The sequence below is a fragment of the Halichoerus grypus genome, unplaced genomic scaffold (assembly GCF_964656455.1).
Source record: "Halichoerus grypus unplaced genomic scaffold, mHalGry1.hap1.1 HAP1_SCAFFOLD_191, whole genome shotgun sequence".
In the NCBI taxonomy this organism is placed as follows: domain Eukaryota; kingdom Metazoa; phylum Chordata; class Mammalia; order Carnivora; family Phocidae; genus Halichoerus; species Halichoerus grypus.
This window is the reverse complement of record NW_027555118.1, coordinates 12336-32755: the sequence shown is the minus strand read 5'-3', so window position 1 is coordinate 32755 and position 20420 is coordinate 12336. Positions and strand designations below refer to the sequence as shown.

General features: G+C 49.1%; 2 protein-coding genes and 1 long non-coding RNA gene across 6 annotated transcripts; 2 read left to right on the top strand and 1 right to left on the bottom strand.

Annotated features, from left to right (window-relative positions):
- Positions 1 to 2905: 2905 nt before the first annotated feature.
- LOC118545468 (GTPase IMAP family member 1-like) lies at positions 2906 to 6359 on the top strand. 2 transcript variants are annotated; one of them, XM_036107744.2, is made up of 3 exons: positions 2906 to 3029; positions 3883 to 3929; positions 4929 to 6359. In XM_036107744.2, the coding sequence occupies exons 2-3, from the start codon at positions 3887 to 3889 to the stop codon at positions 5795 to 5797; spliced, it is 912 nt and encodes a 303-aa protein (XP_035963637.2). In that variant the 5' UTR covers positions 2906 to 3029; positions 3883 to 3886; the 3' UTR covers positions 5798 to 6359. The 2 variants fall into 2 exon arrangements, with proteins under 2 accessions (XP_035963637.2, XP_077921728.1); XM_078065602.1 differs by lacking the exon at positions 2906 to 3029 and having other exon boundaries at positions 3384 to 3929.
- A 1862-nt stretch (positions 6360 to 8221) lies between these two features.
- On the bottom strand, positions 8222 to 10413 carry LOC118545469 (uncharacterized). Its single transcript, XR_004922101.2, has 3 exons — positions 10177 to 10413; positions 9565 to 9711; positions 8222 to 8930 (listed from the first exon to the last, which is right to left on the bottom strand). It is a non-coding gene; the product is annotated as an uncharacterized LOC118545469 (long non-coding RNA).
- Positions 10414 to 10548: 135 nt separating this feature from the next.
- On the top strand, positions 10549 to 17454 carry LOC144380809 (GTPase IMAP family member 5-like). 3 transcript variants are annotated; one of them, XM_078065600.1, is made up of 4 exons: positions 10549 to 10661; positions 14021 to 14190; positions 14892 to 14940; positions 16396 to 17454. In XM_078065600.1, exons 3-4 carry the CDS (start codon positions 14898 to 14900, stop codon positions 17280 to 17282), a joined length of 930 nt encoding a protein of 309 aa, XP_077921726.1. In that variant the 5' UTR covers positions 10549 to 10661; positions 14021 to 14190; positions 14892 to 14897; the 3' UTR covers positions 17283 to 17454. The 3 variants fall into 3 exon arrangements, with proteins under 3 accessions (XP_077921726.1, XP_077921724.1, XP_077921725.1); XM_078065598.1 differs by lacking the exon at positions 14021 to 14190; XM_078065599.1 differs by lacking the exon at positions 10549 to 10661 and having other exon boundaries at positions 10685 to 14190.
- The last annotated feature ends 2966 nt before the right edge of the window (positions 17455 to 20420 follow it).

Here is a 20420-nt window from a genome sequence, read left to right as displayed (position 1 = left end):
GCAACAGGCACCTTACTCTTAAGGAAGCACTCACTTTCAGGGTTGGCACTTGAGTGACTGTAGGAGTGGGTGCCTCCTTAAATTTTGTGCCCTGGACACCACAGTTGCACTAGTCCTGGTCCTGCTGATCTAGTGGGAGAACTGCTTCAGCAATGCTGAATAGAAACAGTAGGGGTGTCTATCATCCAAGAAACTCTGTCTCCCAAAAAGGATAGAAAATACTGGAAGTTGAGTCTCTTCCCTACCTGAAAAAAATGGGCTGGCTAGAAAGAGATAAAAAGCAGCTCCCAGTCAATAGACTAGTGCTCAGGTTAGCCTCCCCATTAGGATAGTCGACTTCAGAAAGTTTATGGGAGTTAGGTCAGATCACACAACTGGTTAGTGACCTTACTGGGCCTATAGCCAGTCTTTTGTAGCCTGTTCACCATGTAATGATTGGCTCTTTTGCTGATCTTACTCTCATGACCCTCTTGAGAAAAGAGAGAAGAACTAGACTTGGTGATATCAACACGGATAACTAGAACAAACCTTGTAATAAGGCTAATTTAAGAACTGTGTAAAGGTATGCATACTCAATGTACCAGCTAGCCCTTGGGCTTTCAATAGCTGGGAAGCCTTTATTGCTTAGAGGATGATGAGATTCTGTTTCAGACTCTTCTGACAGATTGGACCCCAGAGTAGCTCTGGCCACATGAATGTCCAATCAATAGACAGCTATTAAGAACAACTATCACATTCTTTGTTCTGGGGCAGAAGACTCTCTGGGCATATTTATACATATATATTTGTATAAAATATAAATAAATATATTTAAATATATTTAAAATATATTTGTTTATTTTTTTAAAGATTTCTTATTTATTTATTTTTTATTTGACAGAGAGAGAGCACAGTCAGGGGGAGTGGCAGGCAGAGGCAGAGGCAGGGGGGGAAGCAAGCTCCCTGCTCAGCAGGGAGCCCAATGCGGGGCTCGATCCCAGGATCCCGGGATCACTATCCCAGCCGAAGGCAGATGCTCAACCATCTGAGCCACCCAGGCGCCCTAAAATATATTTAAAGAAAGAAAGACCCCTAGAGAGTGAAAAGTAATTAAAGATTAGATCAGTAACCAATTCTAGAAGTAGATTCAGACCTGGGCACCTCGGTGGCTCAGTTGGTTAAGCGTCTGACACTTGAGCTTGGCTCAGGTCTCAATCTCATGGTTGTGAGTTCAAGCCCCACGCTGGGGTCCGTGAGAGCGTGGACCCTACTTAAAAAAAAAAAAAAAAGAAGTAGAATCAAACCATGGGGGTTTATAACACCCTCCCTTCTTCAGCTACACCAAAATATTTGGTATTGGGGGCCCTGCTAGATTCACATACCATCTTAGTTACAGCATGCAGCAGGTTTTGTAGGAGAAACACTGCAAACCCATAACTCAAGACAAACATTTTGTCCCTTTAAATTGTCACCATCTCTCCCGGGGCTCTGTGCTCTGAGAGGCTCGGAGACTTCCTCCCTGCACTGGGAGGAACAGCCTTCTGCACGCATAACTGAAGGGAAAATACTAGGTCAGGGGCTTCTAGAGTCACCACTGCTGTGGGAAAGGTGAGCCCACAGGGGAAGGGGGCCTCCGGAGCTGTGGGAGCTGTGACCCACCAGCAGGAACATGGTTCTGAGAGTGTTTACTGCCTGAACACCTACATTCCACCCAACACCATGCAGGTGAACAAGAGGCAGAGCAGTCAGATCTCGCCTCCAGGCGTTTAAAGATGTGCTGAGTTTCAAATTGAGTAAGCTCAGAGGAAGTTCTACAAGCATCATCTCCTGCTGGGAAGGCACACACACCTGGTTAGTGGCAAAACCTGTTCCTTCCACATTCTCTTAATACAGTAAGAGCAGTGGGTGCTAGAAGCCCTTCCAGGAAGAGAATACAGTTTAAAAGGCATTAAAGATTGTCCAAATGACATACTCAGCAAAAGCAAAAGATATTTCTATGGACCATAAATAATCTAACCTCAGAGCAAGTTACAATGTGGCAAATCTAGATTCATATGAATTTACTCCCACCCCCATACTCTTTCTCCTCACTGCCCACAGTAGGGGGACCTCTGGAGACATCTGAGCTTAGGAACTTGGTCTCCAGCCCCTTTAAGGGGTCTTCTGCTCCCCAAGTCAAACTTCCCCCTCCCAGCTGCAAGGAAACCTCAATTTCCTCATCTGTGCAATGCAAGAGTTTGAATAAATAACTGGTTTCCACACTCTGGTTGGTGAGTGATTACATCAGCCACATCAGATCAAGAATCAGAATCTCTGAAGATGGTCCCCCAAAATGTGTACTTTTAAAAACACTCAAGTAATTCTGAAAAGCAGCAAGTTTGGGAGACACTCAACTAGATGAACTTTGAGGACTAGGAGTGTTACAAATATGAATTCTATATGTATTATACACCTTAACAGTTGATGCCATTTGTTACCCCAGATGTCAGCTGGGGCTTAGTTCCCACTTAAAAACTAGGTAAAAACATATCAACACCCTTTTTAAACTATATGGAAAATTCTAATGACCTACTCAGGAGTTCCGTGAATATTCTATAGCACAGGCTCTCATTTCCAGCATGGACAAGGACTTCTGGCTTTAGCTAAATGCTTATTCTTTGCACTGAATCTTCCGGCTGTTTCTTCACTTCTGCTCTGGGGTCAGTTATGGGAGTTTGCTGATTTGTATGCACAAGATCACTCATCACCTAAGGCCTGTGGGGTGACCTTTACTGAGGGCTTTGGAGGGGTGGCAGGGGTGTTACTGCAGAAACACAAAACACTTTGGACTGAGTACCAGGCACACCTGTCACCTGAGTCCTCTGGCCAGACACAAGTTATCCAGCAGCCCCTCCCTCTGCGTTTCCTCATGCGGTGCCCACGGGACAGAACACGGTCACGCACAGTCAGCAGGTGTCGCCATGAAGAGGTAGACATGAAGTGGATGGTGAGGCAGAGACAGGACTCAGACACGTGGGAGAGAATCAGTGGTCAGAGGAGCAAGCACACAGGTGGGAAAGGAAAGGTGCTGAAACCCGCTCTCTGCGGGGCAGCTGACCGAGTAGGGGGCGAGCGGGAAACGGGGCTGGGGAGGCGGACGGAGGACGGGCTGCGCGCCTGTGTCCTGGCTCTCAGGTGCTCAGACAAACGTCAGCACGAAGTGTTTCACTGTATTAAACCATGTCGGCATTGGATATAATCACTTACTCTGAGAGGCCTCAGATTTGGGGCAAGACCATCAGGAGCTGGAGGGCAGTGGCCCGTCTCCCCAGGCACACAGATCAAACTTAGACAAATGACAGAAGCCCAGTTATTCGGTTTTCTGAGAGCAGATCACAGGCTCTTCAGATCAGCTTGGCAGGGATGTTTTCTTTCCAATTTCCAAAAACAAAATGCAAACTCTCTTCTTGTTTTTGCCCCAGGCCAACTGCCCTAAGGTGGTTCCTAAGTCACTGAGCAAATTTTCGGATTCTCAGGGTTTTCCAGTCTCCCCTGGCCGTGGAACCTCCTGGGAAAACTCAGAGCCGACAGCTCACGTCACTGACACAGAACCACCTAGGAAAACATTAGCATCTAAAGCTCACCTCTGACACAGAGGACCTGCTATCATCTGCCCTCTGCTTTTTGCATTCGGGGTCCCTGAAAAGTCACCAAATGTTCTCCCGGTATCGTTCCAACGCCAGCCAGGTCCTTCCAGGGTTCTTCCCTATATGCTGATGTCAGGGGAAGGCAGGAGCCTGGACCTTTTCACTGGCGTGCCACCAGCGTTTTGGACCTTGCCTGACCCACATAGGTAGTTATACCTAGTGGATGAATGAATGAATGAATGAATGAATGAACAAATTGTGTTTGGGGCTCTTTCAGGCAAATGGGAGGACGGAAGATGGCAAGGGATGAAGAAAATGCCTATGGTAAGAATTGCCTCGCGGTGTGTACTGGCCTCAGGTGTCAGCTCTGGGGAACAAGGGGATGCGCTAAGTCAAGACGGAACGGACACAAATCCCAGAGGTGTCTCCATGCTGGGCTGAAACAGCAAGAGCCCAGATTTGCCTTTGTGCTGCATCTCTGCCCCTGCCCTACTGTGAGATATTAAGTGCTTTGACTAGTCTGTGCCTCCCAACCCAGAGGCTAAACCGAGGATAAGAAATCTACTCTGACCCCCACCGAAGCGGAGGTGGAGGGAATGAGAGGGAACACGATTTACCAGGTAGAATGCGCTAGAGAACAAGGATGGGGGCTTAACAGGTATCTTCCCGGCAGCAGGTGTAAGAGCTAGGGAGGAGGAGGGGAAGAGGGAAGGAGGGAAGAAGGAAAGAGACCAGCTCCCCTAATCCTCCGAGCAACCCCGGGAGAAACAATTCTCTGTCACCACTCCCATCCCTGCAGAAGAGGTTTAACACTCCGATGGGGCAACTTCCCCACGGTTACACGGCGGGCACAGCCGGGGCTGTGATTCCAACGCGCGGTGGCCGGGACGGCAGCCAGCCCTTCACTCCCGGGCCTCCGTGCCCTCCCGCCTCTCCTGGCTGCGACGCTGGGACGGCGCCTGGGACCAGCAGCCCGGAGGCCAGGGCAGGCGTCGGGCAGCAACAGGTCTGCAGCGCGTGCGGGCCCGGAGATCACGTCCGCGGGGTCCGGGCCTGCCGTCACGGACGGGTGCCCTCCAGGGACATGCGCTCCAGCTGCTGCAGCGGGGACAGGGGCCGGTGCTGAGGCCAAAGACCGAAGAGACAGGGGCACAGACGCCCCGGGGCGCAACGAGCTCTGACCAGACCCCCGAGGAAGGGCTCGCTGGGACCAGCAGAAGCCCCAGGCCTGGTGCTCTGCCGTGTTCCACAGGCGCCCCCGGGGCCCGCGGGAGCGGGACGCGGGTCCGAGGCGGGCAGCCCACGCCTACTGTGCCCTCACAGGTCCCGAGGACCCGGACGACGCGCCGCCCGCGCACGAGCCCCGGCTCAGGCTCGTCCTGGCCGGCAAGACCGGCGCGGGCAAGAGCGCCACGGGCAACAGCATCCTGGGCCACAGGCGCTTCCCGTCCAGGCTCGCGTCCACGCCGGTGACCAGGACCTGCGCCCTGGGGAGCCGCCGCTGGGCCCGCTGGCGCGTCGACGTCACCGACACCCCGGACCTCTTCAGCGCCGACGGCCGCCGCGCCGACCCGGACTGCGCCGAGCGGGGCCGCTGCTACCTGCTGTCGGCGCCCGGGCCGCACGCGCTGCTGCTGGTCACCCAGCTGGGCCGCTTCACCGCCCAGGACGAGCAGGCCGTGCGCGGCGTCCGCCAGCTCTTCGGGGCCGGCGTCCTGGCGCGGGCCGTGCTCGTCTTCACCCGCGCGGAGGACCTGGACGGGGCCTCGCTGCACGACTACGTGCGCGACACCGACAACCGCGCGCTGCGGGCCCTGGTGGCCGAGTGCGGCGGCCGCGTGTGCGCCCTGAGCAACCGGGAGGCGGGCGCGGCGCGCGACGCGCAGGTGGAGGAGCTGCTGGCGCTGGTGGAGCGGCTGGCGCGGGAGCACGCGGGCGCGCCCTTCACCAACGCCGTGTACGGCCTGGCCGAGGCCCTGCGCCACGCGCCCCCCGACCTCAGGCTCCGGCGGGTGGCGCAGCTGCTGGCGGCCGGCGGCCCGGGGCGGGGGCGGGGGCGAGGGCGGCGCTGGCTGGAGGCGGCGGCGCGCGGGGGGCGGCGGGCGCTCGTGCTGCTCGGGGGCGCGCTGCTGCTCGGCCTGCTGCTCTGGCGCCTCAGACCGCAGGCCTTGCGGGAGCTCAGTCCCGACTGACGGTCCAAGGAGGACTCGGGCCCTTCGGCTGAGGGTCGCTGCGCCGCTCGTGCGGTGTGCCTGCGGGGCCCACAGGCTCTTCTTTCCTCCTTCCCTGGCGGGGATCGGCCAGGCAGCGTCCCGCCAGGGCCGGGCTCCCGCAAAACCTTCCCCTGGGACGTGGCCCTCCCAGGAGCCGCCCTTCCAAGGACTGGGAGCCTGGCCGGAAAGACACCAAGTACTTGGCGCTGAGGCGGAGGGAAAGCTCTTTCCCGCATACTCAGCTCCCAGCCACCACACCTCCTACGACCAGCCCCTTGGCCGCTGAGTTTTCAACATATGAAACAGACTGGGGGCACACCAACTGACCGAAGCACACACGACCCTCCCTACTCCCTGTCTAGTTCTTACATACGGCTACATGTCCGCCTTCGGGGTCCTTCTGGCTTTTATTCCCTGTGAAAGAGATGTCAGGTTCATGCATGTTAATGTTTACTTCTATTAATCAGTCTATTTACTTTACAATAATTTACTGCCAAAAAGACAAATGGAACTATACTGAAAATAATATTTCCCAATTTTCTAGGAGTGATTGCGGTTCCTGTCTCACCAAAGTGAAGTACAAATTTGGGTAATGTCTTCAATGTGGTTATTGATCTGGACTTTTATGCAAAAAAACAAAACAAAACGAAACAAAACAAAAAAACCCAGGCTCTTCTCAGGCAATGGAGAGGAGAGGGAGCTGCAGGCCCCCGCGCACAAGGCCTCAGAGCACCTGAAATTAGGAGGGTATGCTGGTCCTGTAGAGTTTTGTGGGGGTGGGCCAGCCCAGGAAAGTGCTTGTAGGCCACATCATTAGAAATCAGATGCCATCCTTGGGTTGTGTCACCAACTGATAGGATTTCCTTATTTCTATTTCAGAATGTGACAAAACACTTTAGAGGAAGTCCTTCTCTTTAAATCAGCCAAGCTCTAGTCCAGATTGGACGCCAGAGGAGACACCTCCTCACCTGGCCCAGGGTTCAGGGCTGGGGAAAGAAGGAGGTTGTGAGAGGGGCCCTAGAGCCATCCCAGCTCCACCTGGAGAAGCAGGGGCCTACACACCTGTGCTCAGATGCCCCCGGTTAATGGGGTAGCAGGATAGACGTCGGGGTGAGCTGCGGTCATGGGGCCTCAGGCCCCTGTGGCAGTGAGCTGGGCTCTATGACGCGTGGCTGGGCAAAATTCTATTAGTGATCCCCCTCTTTAGCATCCTCAGCAGCCCCGCCAGGTTCACACAGGGGCTCTGAGCTAGGGATTCAAACAAGCTCTAACAAGATGAAGGAGCAACTTGGCAACCCAAGGGGCAGCAGGGAAGGGGCTGGGGTTGAGGGGAGGGCCGGCATCCCCAGCTTGGCCTTCCAGGGCCGCGTGTGCATGAGCTCCCACCATTGGCCAAGGCTGCTGCCCCTCTTGATAGGGGGTTCCCAATACGGAATATTTGCTTTCTTCAAAGCCAGCAGGAGAAACTCTTGCTTTTCAAACTTTTTTGATTAGGTCAGGCCCACCTGGTATAACCCCCCTTTGACTAACCTAAAACCAGCATTTAGGGACCTTAATTCCATGGCAGAGTCCCTTCACCTTTGCCATGGGAAGTGGCCTCCATCCTATTCACAGGTCTGCCCATGCTCAAGGGAAGGGGATAGTCCAGGGCATGTACACCAGGAACAAAGGGAGCCTGGGGCCCATCTTAGAATTCTGTCTACCACAACCATATAGATAGGTTAAAAGTCAAAGGATGGGTAAAGAAATACCATGAAAACACTAATGAAAAGAAAGCTGAATCACTATATTAATAGAAAAATAGGTTACAAACAAGGAATATTATCAAAGAAAAGCACGCCTGGCTGGCTCAGTCAGTTAAGCAACTGACTCTTAGTTTCAGCTCAGGTCGTGATCTCAGCGTTGTGAGATGGAGCCCCACATTGGGCTCTGACTCAGCATGAAATCTGCTTGAGATTCTCTCTCCCTCTGCCCCACTTGCTCATTATCTGTCTCTCTCTCTCTCTCATAAATAAATAAATTTTTCTTTAAGAAAAAGATACAGACATTACAGAAAGATAAATATGTCAACTTACTAGGAAGACTTCATAATCCTAAAAATGTGTGCACCTAAAGCTTCTTCAAAATACGTGAAGCAAAATCTAAACAAATCAAAAGGATAGATAAATCCAAAAGTATACTTGGAGACTTTAACCTCCTGTCTTAGTATTCAGTAAAACACATAGACAGAAAATCAGTAAGAATACAGGAGGCATAAGGCTGGAGACTTTCCCCTTAAGGTCAGGAAAAGGCCAGGATGTCCACCCTGATCACTCCAGTTCAACATCCCATTGGACATCCAGCCAGTGAAATGAGGCAAGGAAAACAACAACAACAACAACAACCAAAAACCAAAGTCATAAAAAGTGGAAAGGAAATAATAAAGCTCTCTTTATTCAGAGATGACATGATTATTTATGCAGAAAATCCCAAAAAGGGAAAAAATATTCCAGAACTAATAAATTAGCTTAGCAAGGTAGGAGAATGCAAGGTCAACATGCAAGGATCGATTATTAGCAATGAACCATTGGAAATTGGAATTAAATCATCAGTACTCTTATAATAGCATTAAAAACCATGAACTACTCTGGGATAAATCTAAGATTTTAGTGCTGAAAACTACAAATGTTGATGCAAAAAATCAAAGAAGACCTAAATAAATGGAGAGATAGCCTATGTTTGTAGATCAGAAAATTCAATATTATTAAGATGTCAATCCTCCCCTAATTTCATCAACAGAGCAACGCAATCTCAGTCAAAATCCGAGTGGGATTTTTGGTAGATATTCACAAGCTTCTTCTAAAATTTGTACAAAAAAACAAAGAACTAAAACTATTTTGAACAAGAAAAAGTTGGAGGATTCACACTCCCTGATTGCAAGATTTACTATAAATCTACGCTCCTCATAACTGTGTGTAACAAATAGTATTGTCAGGGCCTCTGACTTGAGGAGTAGTCACAGTTCATCCATAGTGGGCTGCATCTGCTTGGCTGCACAGCGGGCTACAGTCTCCTTGTCTTCGCAATCTCTCGGAGGATCGCCTGTGATACACATCGCATTCTGGTTTCATGCCTGTTCAAAGATAGAACTGTTTTCTTTCTCTTCCATTTTAATGGGGAGGTTTTCCAAGTTGGCAAGAGATTGTTTTAAATTATATTCCGCCCAAAATCGCAGACAATGATGATTAGGTGACTCTAAGCCTACCTTCCAATATGAACAGAAAGGAATCTGGAGATTCTCTAGGACAAGACTGGTCCCTGCCTAAGCACGTGTTGTGTTCTGATCTTGCTTTGCAACGTAACTGGTTTTTGCTTATTTGTTTAATTCTAATTCCAGTGTAGTTAACATACAGTGCTATGTGAGTTTCAGGTGTTCAATATAGTGATTGAACAGTTCTAAACGTTACTCACTGCTCATCGCGATAAATGTACTCTGAATCCCCATGACCTATTTCACCCACTCTCCACCCACCTCCCCTCTGGTAACCATCAGTTTGTTCTCTATGGTTAAGAGTCTGTTTCTTGGGTTATCTCTTTGTTTTCTTTGTTCATTTGTTTCCTTCCTTAAATTCCACATATGAGTGAAATCATAGGGTATTTGTCTTTCTCTGACTTATCTTATTTGCCTTACACCCTTTACATCCGTCCAGGTTGCAAATGGCAAGATTTTGTTTTTATGGCTAAATAATGATCCATTGCATATATACCAGATCTTCTTCATCCATTCATCTATTGCTTCCGTAGTGTGGCTCTTGTAAATGGTGCTGCAAATAGGGTAGGTTGTCTTTCAGTTTTGTGGATTGTTTCCTTTGCTGTGCAGAAGCTTTGTATTTTGCTGTGGCCCCAACAGCTCCCTATGGCAAGAGAAACAAACGCAAAGTAATTGTTTTCTATTCACAACTGTAGCCTTAACTGTGCGATCAGTAGACAAAAAGAAGAGCCACAGCCTCCCAACCCTCCCCGCCCCACCCACCCCCACCGCCAATAAATGGGCCCAGGAGCTCCAGACCCCTAAAGCCCCTTAGGGCTGGTTCGTCAGAGGACAGAGAAGGGGCAGCCAGCACAACGGGTCTGGCACGTCCTTCAAATCCCGTGCTTAGAGCTGTTCTTTCAGCCCCTCTGTGGACCAGCACAGCCTTTCTGTCCCTGGTAGGCAGGAGCATTCTAGAAACAGAGCCTTGACCAGGGGTCTGGGGACTCCCGCGGAGCAGGTGCTCCTGCCATAGGGGCTGAGGGGAGTGGCTGGCGCCCCACTAGGTCATGGGGGCGTTTCTTAACCGGGGGGGGGGGGGGTCCATCACCACCTTCAGAGCCTTTACCTCCACGTTCTGCTTATTTCAAGGAGTCCTAAAAAGGAAATGGGAGGAAGCATGGCGACCCGGCAGGCTGGGGCAGGAGTTGACCCCTTAAGGGAGCCACATGCCCGTTGCTCCCTGCTCTCCCGGTGCTGAGGGCAGCAGTTCCGCCGCGGACCCCGGGGGTCTGTCCTGGTCGGAGTGGGGGGCCGTGCTCCCTAAGCCCCTTTGCCTTCTGGCCCCCAGGCCCAGCCCTGGAACCTAAGGCTTCACTCGCAGCTCCTCCCCAGCCGCACCCCCACCCCCGCTTCCTGCTGCGCCCTCGCCGCCTGGAGAGCAGCCCCGAGAACCTGCAGCCGCCACGAGAGCCGCCCGCCCGCGCCCCAGAGCCGCCTGCGCCCCGAGAGCCGCGGGGAGAGCCGCCCGCTCCCCACCGCCCAGAGCTGCCTGCGCCCTGAGAGCAGCCTGGGGAGACGCCGTCCAGCACGGAGCCCGAAGCCCTGCGCCTGGTAAGGGGAACCCGGTGCGGGTCCCAGCATCTTTGGGGGTCTGAGGGCCCCGGGTCTGGCCCCAGCTGGGGACTCTGCTGTGATCTCACCCAGGCTACCGCTCTTGTGGGTTTGCCCCTCAGTGGACCCGGCCGGTGATGGTCAGAGTATCGTGCACAGTGGACTCGGGTGGCCGGGAAGCAGGCTGGGAACCTCTCACCCTGTGCTCACGACCCAGCGATTTCATGACGGAGTCTTCTCCGTCCAAAAGGTCTGTCTGGGAGAAGATGGATTCTCAGGGTTCCAAATGGCAAATATGGAATCATTATTTTCTCACCACCCATGAACCCAGCCTTTCAAAGGAGACTCCTCAGGGGGCGTTGTCTCATGACTTTGATCTGGAAGCCATTCCATTCTCTCCCAAATCCCCCCGCCCCCCATTTCCTGTGACATGAGGAGGGACTCTATTCTAAGGCAAACGGACTATGCTCAGGACATATGGGAACAATCCTTTTGTCTGTTAACCCTTCCGTGAAAGACACATCACAACATCACAATGACTAAAGTACCCAACCAGTGTCAATCATACCAGGAAATGTAGGGACTCGGCAGATGAGTGAAGGAGATACTTAAGAATAAGGCAGACAAGAAGTGTTTTTATCCTTCTTAGAACAGCATTAGAGAGCCTGCTTTCTCAAGTTTGATAAAATAAAAAATAAAATCAGGCTCATATAATTTAAAAATCAGAATGTACATTACGTTTCTTTGCCTTAAACTCTTACCTAAGCTAGATCCTCCTACTATCCCTGTCTGATGCCGTCATAATCTCTGCTTGCTCGCTGCTTGCCACTCTCTGGTGACACCTGGTCCCGTTTTGGAGGAGATGAGGCAGAATTGTCCTTTTGGAGGAGAAATCTGCCTCCATTCCCTGTTCTCTCACTTTGGCCTGCTCTGAGATTGACACATACGGCATTCCTTCAGCTACAGGTGCTTCCCCCAGTCTTTTCTGATGCTTTACCATCCTGTTACTATTTTGTCTACGACTCATTTATAGCTTTTCTGTCAATATCATTTCTGACTTGCCTCTGGACACGTTCTTTTTTAAGATTTTACTTATTTGTTTTGTTTTAGAGAGAGCATGCACCCAGGCAAGGGTGGGAGGATGAGGGAGAGAATCTCAAGCAGACACCGCACTGAGTACCAAGTCAGGCAAGGGGCTTGATCTCAAGACCCTGAGATCGTGACCTGCGCCAAAATCAAGAGTCGGACCCTTAACCAACTGAGCCACCCAGGCGGCCCTGCACACTTTCTTAATCTGTTAATATCTGCCTAAAAATCTGTCCCTCAGGGGGGAACGTATGTCTCCCCCTACAGTCTGACCACTCAGAAGATGGCTCAGGAGAACCACCTGGGCTGCATCTCAGCTAATATAACCTGAGGTTCACTGGCATTTTGTGTCAGCCACATTGCTCCATTTGGGTCTCACTTAATCAAGTCAAAACATCAGATTGTTTTAAACTGAAATGCTTCAATTCAGAGCAACTCCTTCCCCCTGCAATTTTATTTTTGAATAATCTTTTAAAAAAAGAAGAAAAAACATGCACTCAAGGTTTTGCAATACAATTCTCTGTGTTGATTTTAAGGCAGGCTTCCAGCCTGTCAACATCAGTTTATGTCCTGACTGTGGGATGGTAACATTGTATGTGGTGTTCCAAGAGGCTTGTGGACTTCTTTAGAATAATCTCTTTTACTCCCTGTGGAATCAAGGAGAATATGCAGGCCAAGGAGCACCCTACCTTTTTTTAATCTTAGCTCTGTGGCAATCTGGTGACCTTGGGCAGGTCATTTGATGTCCAATTTCCTGATATGCAAATAGACATGTCAACACCTATTTTGATCACATCACAGGGAATTTAGAAGGACAATTAGAATCATGGACAGGAAAGAACTTTGAAGGTTACAGATGGCTGCAGAGAGGATGCTTCCAATGATGAAGCCCATTGTCAACATCCTCACCTCTATCATGGTCTTGATCACATGAATTGATTGATTCCAGCATATTTTCCGAGGTTCCCAAACCTCAGAAAATGTCATCTAAAGTACAAAAGATGTCAGAGAATTTGAGCAGTTTTAGCAGAAGACGGATAATTGACCAGAGGCTAGGACAGCCCATGCAAAAGCGTGAGGAAAATGCTCTTCTCAGGGCTTAAGGAAAGGAGGGAGCGGGGGAAAGGAGGGAGAAGGAAAGGAAGAAAGGAAACAAAGGAAGGAAGTTGTCTTAATATATTCTGATAACCTGGAAGTGGATGGTTTCCCCCAAGGAGGGCCAAAAAAATCCACTGCATGAATGGAAGAAGGAGCAAAAGTTATTTCATTATAACAGAAGCAACCCGAATAACAAACTATGAAAAACATTTTTGATTCAATGGTAATTAGTAAAATGCAAGTTTAAACCAATTCAGATGTCCTTACTTATGCCCTTAAGAGTAACAAAAAATTAAGTCTAATGTCACCAAGTTCAAGTGCAGGTTTGGGAATTCTCATCTGTGGCCGGCGCCAGTGGGAGTTCGCCCAACCATCCTGGGGTCATACTTGGCAATATCTAGTCAGGGGGCAGCTGTCTGTCCCAGGTAACTTGTTGCACGTGTGCGCCGGGGGACAGAGATGAGATTATTCTGCAGCATTGTTTGTAGAAGCAAGCATGTTGTTTGAAACAGCTTAAACGTTTGCTAATAAATAATTGAGGGGCACCTGGGTGGCTCAGTCCATTAAGCGTCCGACTCTTGATTTCGGCTCAGGGCATGATCTCAGGGTTGTGGGATTGAGCCCCAGGTAGGGCTCCACGCTCAGTGTGGAGTCTGCTTGAGATTCTCTCCCTCTGCCCCTCTCCCCACTCGTGCTCTCTCTAAATAAATAAATAAAATCTTTTCAAAAATTGATAAAATGTTGCATACATAACATCATTTATATAAAAAGTTGCAAATAGAAAACAGTACTATACATTATCTATAAAGACATGTGTATGTAGAAGTATAAATAGACAAACGAGAATGATCCATAAAATCCTCAGAATATTGGTTCCCTCTGAAGGACAGAGGGAAGGGGGACTGAGACTGGGGAGCCGGAAAATGTAAATGGAGCTATATGTGTAATGTTTCCACTTCTCGATCAAACAGAACAGCTGCAGCAGATGCTGAAATATTTACATTCGTTCATGGCAAATGGTGGCCATTTGTTGTATAACTTTGTGGACTTCACCACTTAATAAGGTGGTTTCATAACCACATCACCTTTAAAACTGAATAAATACAATACAGCCTCAGAGCTCATCTTAATTACGGTTGCGTGTCTCGTGCGCACTTGCCTTTTCTAACCCCCAGAAGAAGGACCCAATGTCCTGCCTCATTCCAATGAAACTTTCATGCCAATGGTTGTGTCGATTTCTGGTTAAATCTGCTGGGATACAAAAATGATGATATTGGGAGACCAGGACCTCAGAGCCCACCAGGAAAGAAACTGGATTAAAATCTGAGCAGGCGATGAGGATGAGGTATCTTGAATTTGTCCTGAATGTTGATTCTTTCCCTTCAGTTATGGCACCACCTTCTCTCCACCAACTCCCTGATGGGGGGTGGGGTGGGGGTTGGAAGGGGTAAGGAAGGTGTCAGTGCTCGGCTCTCTACCACTCTTTCCTCCGCTGTCAGTCCCTGAAGGAGTCCTTGTCCCCACTCAGCCCTCCCACTGGAAGGAACCTTGTGCTTTCCTCTTTGCCCCTGGAATATCCATCTGACACAGCTTGTGGGACTGGAAATTCTCAGTACTTCAGACAAACCAATGTCATTTACAGCAAGGCAGTTTTTTTTTTCTGTATTCTAGCAAGTTCACCTACTTTGATTGCAAACGCTAATAATAATGTCCCACTCCTGGTTCCACAGAAGAATGGTTTTTTTCATTTCATTTCAAGTTGGAGAGAGAGAATCAACTGATCTGTTTTAAAATATTTCCTAATTTCCTATAAGTTGCAAAAAAAAAAGCAACAAGTGCATTGCGTTAACATAAGCTAACTTCGCCTGGGGTTTGCCTAAAGTTAGTCATAGGTATTTGAAAGTATAATATGAGTTCAAAAATTAGCAATGGAAATGGCTCATCCTAGGATAATTATTCTTAGATGTCTGCATTAAAAGTGTTCTCAGGCCTTAGCAACTCCTATATGGATACTTGCTTTTATTCCTTTCCTGTTTTCTATTCCAGAAGAGGATGGAAGGGCTTCAGAGGGGCAGATACGGAACGATGGCTGAAGGTAAGGAAGCCTGGACGTGTTCAGGAGCTCCAGGCACCCGGGAGAGTCACCGTTCTCTCTCCATCAACCCCCACTTCAAACACAGGGATAGAAACCCTGTTATTTTAAAGTGAAGAAGAGGGGCATCTGGGTGGCTCAGTCAGTTGAGCGTCTGACTCTTGGTTTCAGCTCGGGTCATGCTCCCAGGGTCCTGGGATCGAGCCCCGTATCATGCTCCATGCTCAGTATGGAGTCTCCTTCATATTCTCTCTCTGTCTCCTCCTACCCCTCATACTCGTGCTATTTCTCTTTCTCTCTCAAATAAATAAATAAAATCTTTAAAAAAATAAAAATTTAAAAAAAAGGGAAGAAGAAAGAGGCAAAAATCACTTGTTCTCTACCTTCCCTGTGGTCATCACCCCATCCACTGTCACCCACACATGATTGGTGGGAAATGTGGAAGTGAAACTCCCAAGTCAGAGTCTGAAGGATTTGGAACCAGATTGTGAAAACAATTTCTCTTTCCCGGTCTGCTCCCAACTGGAAAGAGGAAAAGTTCCCATAGAGATTTAGGAATCATGCTTGTTACCAATACTGAAGGAAAGGAAGAACCAACACCGAGTAGAAAGAATAAAGTAAGAGATTTTAGGAGGCTGAAATGAACTTAATTCATTTGAACTCATAAGAACTCTAAAAGTCCTGGGGTTCTCACCCGCCTTCACCCCTTGAAGATTTTACTCTTGGCTCAGTGTCACCCTCCCCAACACCATTCTGTAGTCATCTCCTGCGATTCGGTCGGCCAGATCTCTCCAACCCCCGTGCTTCTAATGCCCCTCACTCTTCACCAGCTTCCCATCCAGGGGCATCTCCCGGACTTTGTCCTTGACATTCATGATCTTCTGTCACCTCAGTTTCAAAGATCCAAGTGCCCACCCCAAGAGCAGAGACCCGGGACATTCAGCTGGTCCTTGGTGGAGGTCATTGCACCTCTGACCTCTGAGATGTCCTTTTCCCCTGAGGTTCAGATGCATGTGTTGAGCGCCGCTGTGGGAGTATGATGGGGATGTAGGGGTGGAAAAGAGGGGATAATATTTTCTCCTTTGTGGCTTCTCGTCCCCTGCCTCCTTCTAAACTTATATTTATTTAGCATGAAATTGGCCAAATCACCATCTGTAGAAAAGCACGGGGACCACAGTCCTGTTCCCCAAAAAGCCCTGTTTTCCCTGCTCTAGAGGAAGTGCTTGGAGATCCTAGGGCACTTCCTCCCTGGGCTGTGGGTCTGAGCATGAGCTTCTAACGTAGGCTTTCTATGATCCACGGGCATCCTAAAGTTGTATACAAACTTCCGTATGTATTTAGATAGGATTGATTTTGGGGAGGGAGGTCCACGAGTTTCATGAGATATCATGAAGGTCCAAGACCTGAAAACCTTAAGAATCACCAACTTAGTGAGACACAAAAAATTGTTTTTTCTAGGCAGAGAGGAAGATAACTGGTTTGCAACATCCACCTCACTGAGGATCGTCCTGGTGGGCAAGACAGGCACTGGGAAAAGTGCCACAGGGAACAGCATTCTCCGCCAGCCAGTGTTTGAATCCAGGCTGGGGACCCAGCCTGTGACCAAAACGTGCCAGGGCGAGACAGGGACCTGGAACGGAAGGAACATCCTGGTGGTTGACACGCCCTCCATCTTTGAGGCAGAGGCTCAGACCCAAGAGATGTACAAGGACATCGGGGACTGCTACCTGCTCTCTGCCCCGGGGCCCCACGTACTGCTGCTGGTGACCCAGCTGGGGCGCTTCACTGCCCAGGACACGGTGGCCGTGAGGAGGGTGAAGGAGGTCTTCGGGGCAGGAGTCATGAAGCACGTGGTGGTCCTCTTCACCCACAAGGAGGACTTGGACGGCGAGTCCTTGCACGATTACGTCACACACACGGACAACCAGAGCCTGAGGAGCCTGGTGGGGGAGTGTGGGAGGAGGTACTGTGGCTTCAACAACACGGCCACCGGGGAGGAGCAGAAGGCGCAGCTGGTCGAGCTGATGGCTGTGGTGGGGAGGCTGGAGAGGGAGAACGAGGGCGCCTTCCACAGCAATGACCTCTTCTTTGAAGCCCAGAGGCTGCGGCAAAGGGGGGGCGGCGCCTGCGGGGAAGAGTACAGGGCCTACCTGGACAGGGTGCGGGCACAGCTGGGAAAGCAAAGGCGACACCTGAGAGACCCCAGGAGTAACTGGGCCTGCGGGGCGCTCCTCAGAGTCACAAGATGGATGTTTTCTAATTGTGGGATAGCTGTTGTCCTCATTATAGGCATTTTGATTTTTCTTGCCATTTTAATTAACTTGAGTATTACTCATGGACACTGAGCATTTTCAGTGATTTCTGCAATCAGCTGACTTATGTTTTCAGGGTCGCCATCTCTGTGTCAGATTCTTTGTTTTTTACACGATTTCACGTTCTTTTGCTCTTCGTCACATCAGACATACTGTCCATTTTCTTCGAGTGCTCTTAGGTCAATAAAATCCAAAGGAAAAATTATTTTTCTGTTTTTGTTTTGTTAAAAATTGTGATGGTACATGAGAAACTAACTGTCCGGAAATGTTTGGGGACGTGCTGGGAGGCAGGTGGTGGGCGGTGAAGCTGTGGGGATGTCCCACCTCTGGTCCCACCTTTGTGCCGTCAGGCTGTTGATGGGAGACAGGTGTTTTATGAAAAGCCGGTGGCAGATTCCTTATTTTATTTGGAAACATACCTGATTTCATCGGAGTTAGTCATAAGAGCTGATGCCCACCCCCAACCCCATCCCTGCGAGAGACAATGATGAGGATGGAGGTTGGGGAGGGATCCTGAGATGAGAAGAGATCCTGAGGTGAAAGCGACTAGAAGAGAAGGTGCAGGAGGGGGCCTGTGCATGGTGGCGAAGGAGAGAAAGGGGTCAGTGCAACAGGATGGGGGCTGAGCCTTAGGAAAAGCAGTCACTGGGAAATTCTCAGTGGTTGGAAATAAAGGAAGAGAATAATATTCACTCCTTCTCATAGAAACAGAAGTAATTTGGGGGAAAGAAATTGGCAGAAAGCCTGACATCCACTGTTTGCAGATACTGGAGTAGAGTTTCTTTGCCTCAAAGCAAGAAATGAGTTCCATGTCCCCTCGCTTCAGTTTGAATTTCTAAGTCTAGGGGGTTTTATGGGCTTGTTGGCTCGCTGTTTTAATCTGATTAGCCCTCCCTGTGCCTGTCATCCAATCAGGTTTCCGTCATCTATCTATCACGTGGGAAAGGGTGGAGGGCTCCTTCCAGGGTGGTGTAAAATCCTCTTACAAGTGGTTTCCTCTTAGGGCGGGGGCCCCTTGTCCCTGCCTGCCTTTCTTCCAACTGTCCTTCATCGCATGCACCTCATAAGTAACCGAGTTTCAGAAAAACAAGAAAACTTCAAAATTGAAGAAGTAAAACTGGCAGAAGTGAATGGAGAAACCGACACATCCCTGGTTATAGCTGGAGATTTCAACACTCCTTTCTCAACAGGGTGTGTTATTTCCCTTTCTCCCGAAGACTGAGCAGAGATAAGGGAAGAGAAATCGTGTTTCATAATTCAGATTTCTTCCCATCGAACTCTGACTTGAGATTTCACTTCCGCATTTCCCACAGTCTCATCGTTGAGTGGATGGGATGGGGTCTGGAGAGGAGCGTGGAGGGACAGACGGAAGGTAAACTGTAGGACTCAGATGATGGTTCCAGGTCTGGTAGTCAGGGTGGCCTGGTACATGCTATCTAAGCTTTCTGGGCCTCAGGGTCCTCTCTTGTCAAAAAAAGAGAGTCGTTTTTCTCCTGTGTGAGTGGAGTTGGAGTCCCTGAAATCGCCGTGAGTGGATGGAAGAGACTTGCCAGTGCCCCAGGGCTGTGAGCCGGGGTGTGCCCAGCATCCGGGAAGGCCTATTCTCACACAGCCTGGAAGGTGTCTGCCCCGACCAGGCAGCTGCCCTCAGACCTTCCACCAAGGGGCTAAATTACATAGTTGAGCTGATCATGCCTAGAGGGTTGGCTAAGCTGGAGCATGGGCAGAGGCTGGCCCAGGGTGAGTCGACGCTGGGTTTGTCCATTCTTGAGCAAAGCCATCTGTGCTCAAAGTGGAAAAGGAGTGAGTATTGGGGCCGGGGACAGACATGCACTAGGGAGAGTAATCTGCCCCTTCTCTTCAATAACAAAGGAGGTTGGCTTAGCAATGGGTAGAAAAAAAGAGGAAATGGGTCTTTACCACTTACTTTTCCACCCTTCAGTGACAGAGTCTTGAGTGTTTTCCAAGCCCAGAAAATTCCCTTTTCAGCCTTAGAATTCGACACTGGAGGGCCATCAGTAAGGCCTTTGCTCTGATTCCGATGATGGTTTAGGGAATCACGAGGCTGCTAGGGCAGAGAAGAAGACATTTCTGGTACCTCTCTCTTACTGATTTCTAGCTGGATTCCATTGTGGTCGGAGAACACACTCCATACGGTTTCAACTCTCTTACATTTGTTGAGATTTGTCTCGTAGCCCAGGATGTGGTCTATCTAGGTCCGTGTTCCATGTGCACTTGAGAAGGATGGGTCTGCTCCGCTTGTTTCTAACAATATCAGTTAGATCCTGTTGATTGATGGTGTCATGGGGTCAGTTCTCCTATAATCTTGCTCATTTTCTCATAATTGCACTATCAGTGGTTGAGAGAGGGATATGCAGTCTCCAAATGGAAGTGTGGATTCCTCAATTCTGCTTTCGATTCTTTCCGTTTTTGCTGCACACGTTTTGCAGTTCTGTTTTTGGGAATACACATTTAGGATTGCTTTGTCTTCTTGATGGATTGACCTTTCCATCACTGCATAGTGTCCCTCTCTGGTTTTGGTAATTTTCTTTGCTCTGAAGTCCACTTTATTTGATATTAATATAGCCATTCCTTCTTTCCTTTGCATGTTTAACATTTGCGCTATTTATCTTTTCTCATCCTTTTCAACTTGTTTCTACCATCACATCTGAAATTATTTTCGGGAAGCAGCATATACTTGGGTCATATGGTTTAATCTACTCTCCAGTTTCTATCTTTTAATTTAGATCCCTACATTTAGTAGAATTAATTATTGAGGTGTTAGTGTATAAGTCTGCCATTTTTATTTTGTTTTTTCCCCTGTTCTCTCCAGTTTTCACTTCTCTATTTTTTCCTCTACATTCCTGTGGGTTACTTGAACAATTTTATAATTCTATTCTGATTTTAATATAGTGTTTTTATATTGATTCATTCATTTTAGTTTTTATTTAAATTCCAATTAGTTAACATACAGTGTATTATGAGTTTCAGGCATACAATTTAGTGATTCAACACTTCCATACAACACCGGGTGCTCATCAGCCCTCCTTAATCCCCATCACCTATTTCACCCTCCTTAATCCCCATCACCTATTTCACCCGTCCCCCTACCCCCCATCTCCCCTCCAGTAACCGTCAGTTTGTTGTCTATAGTTAAGAGTCTGTTTTTTG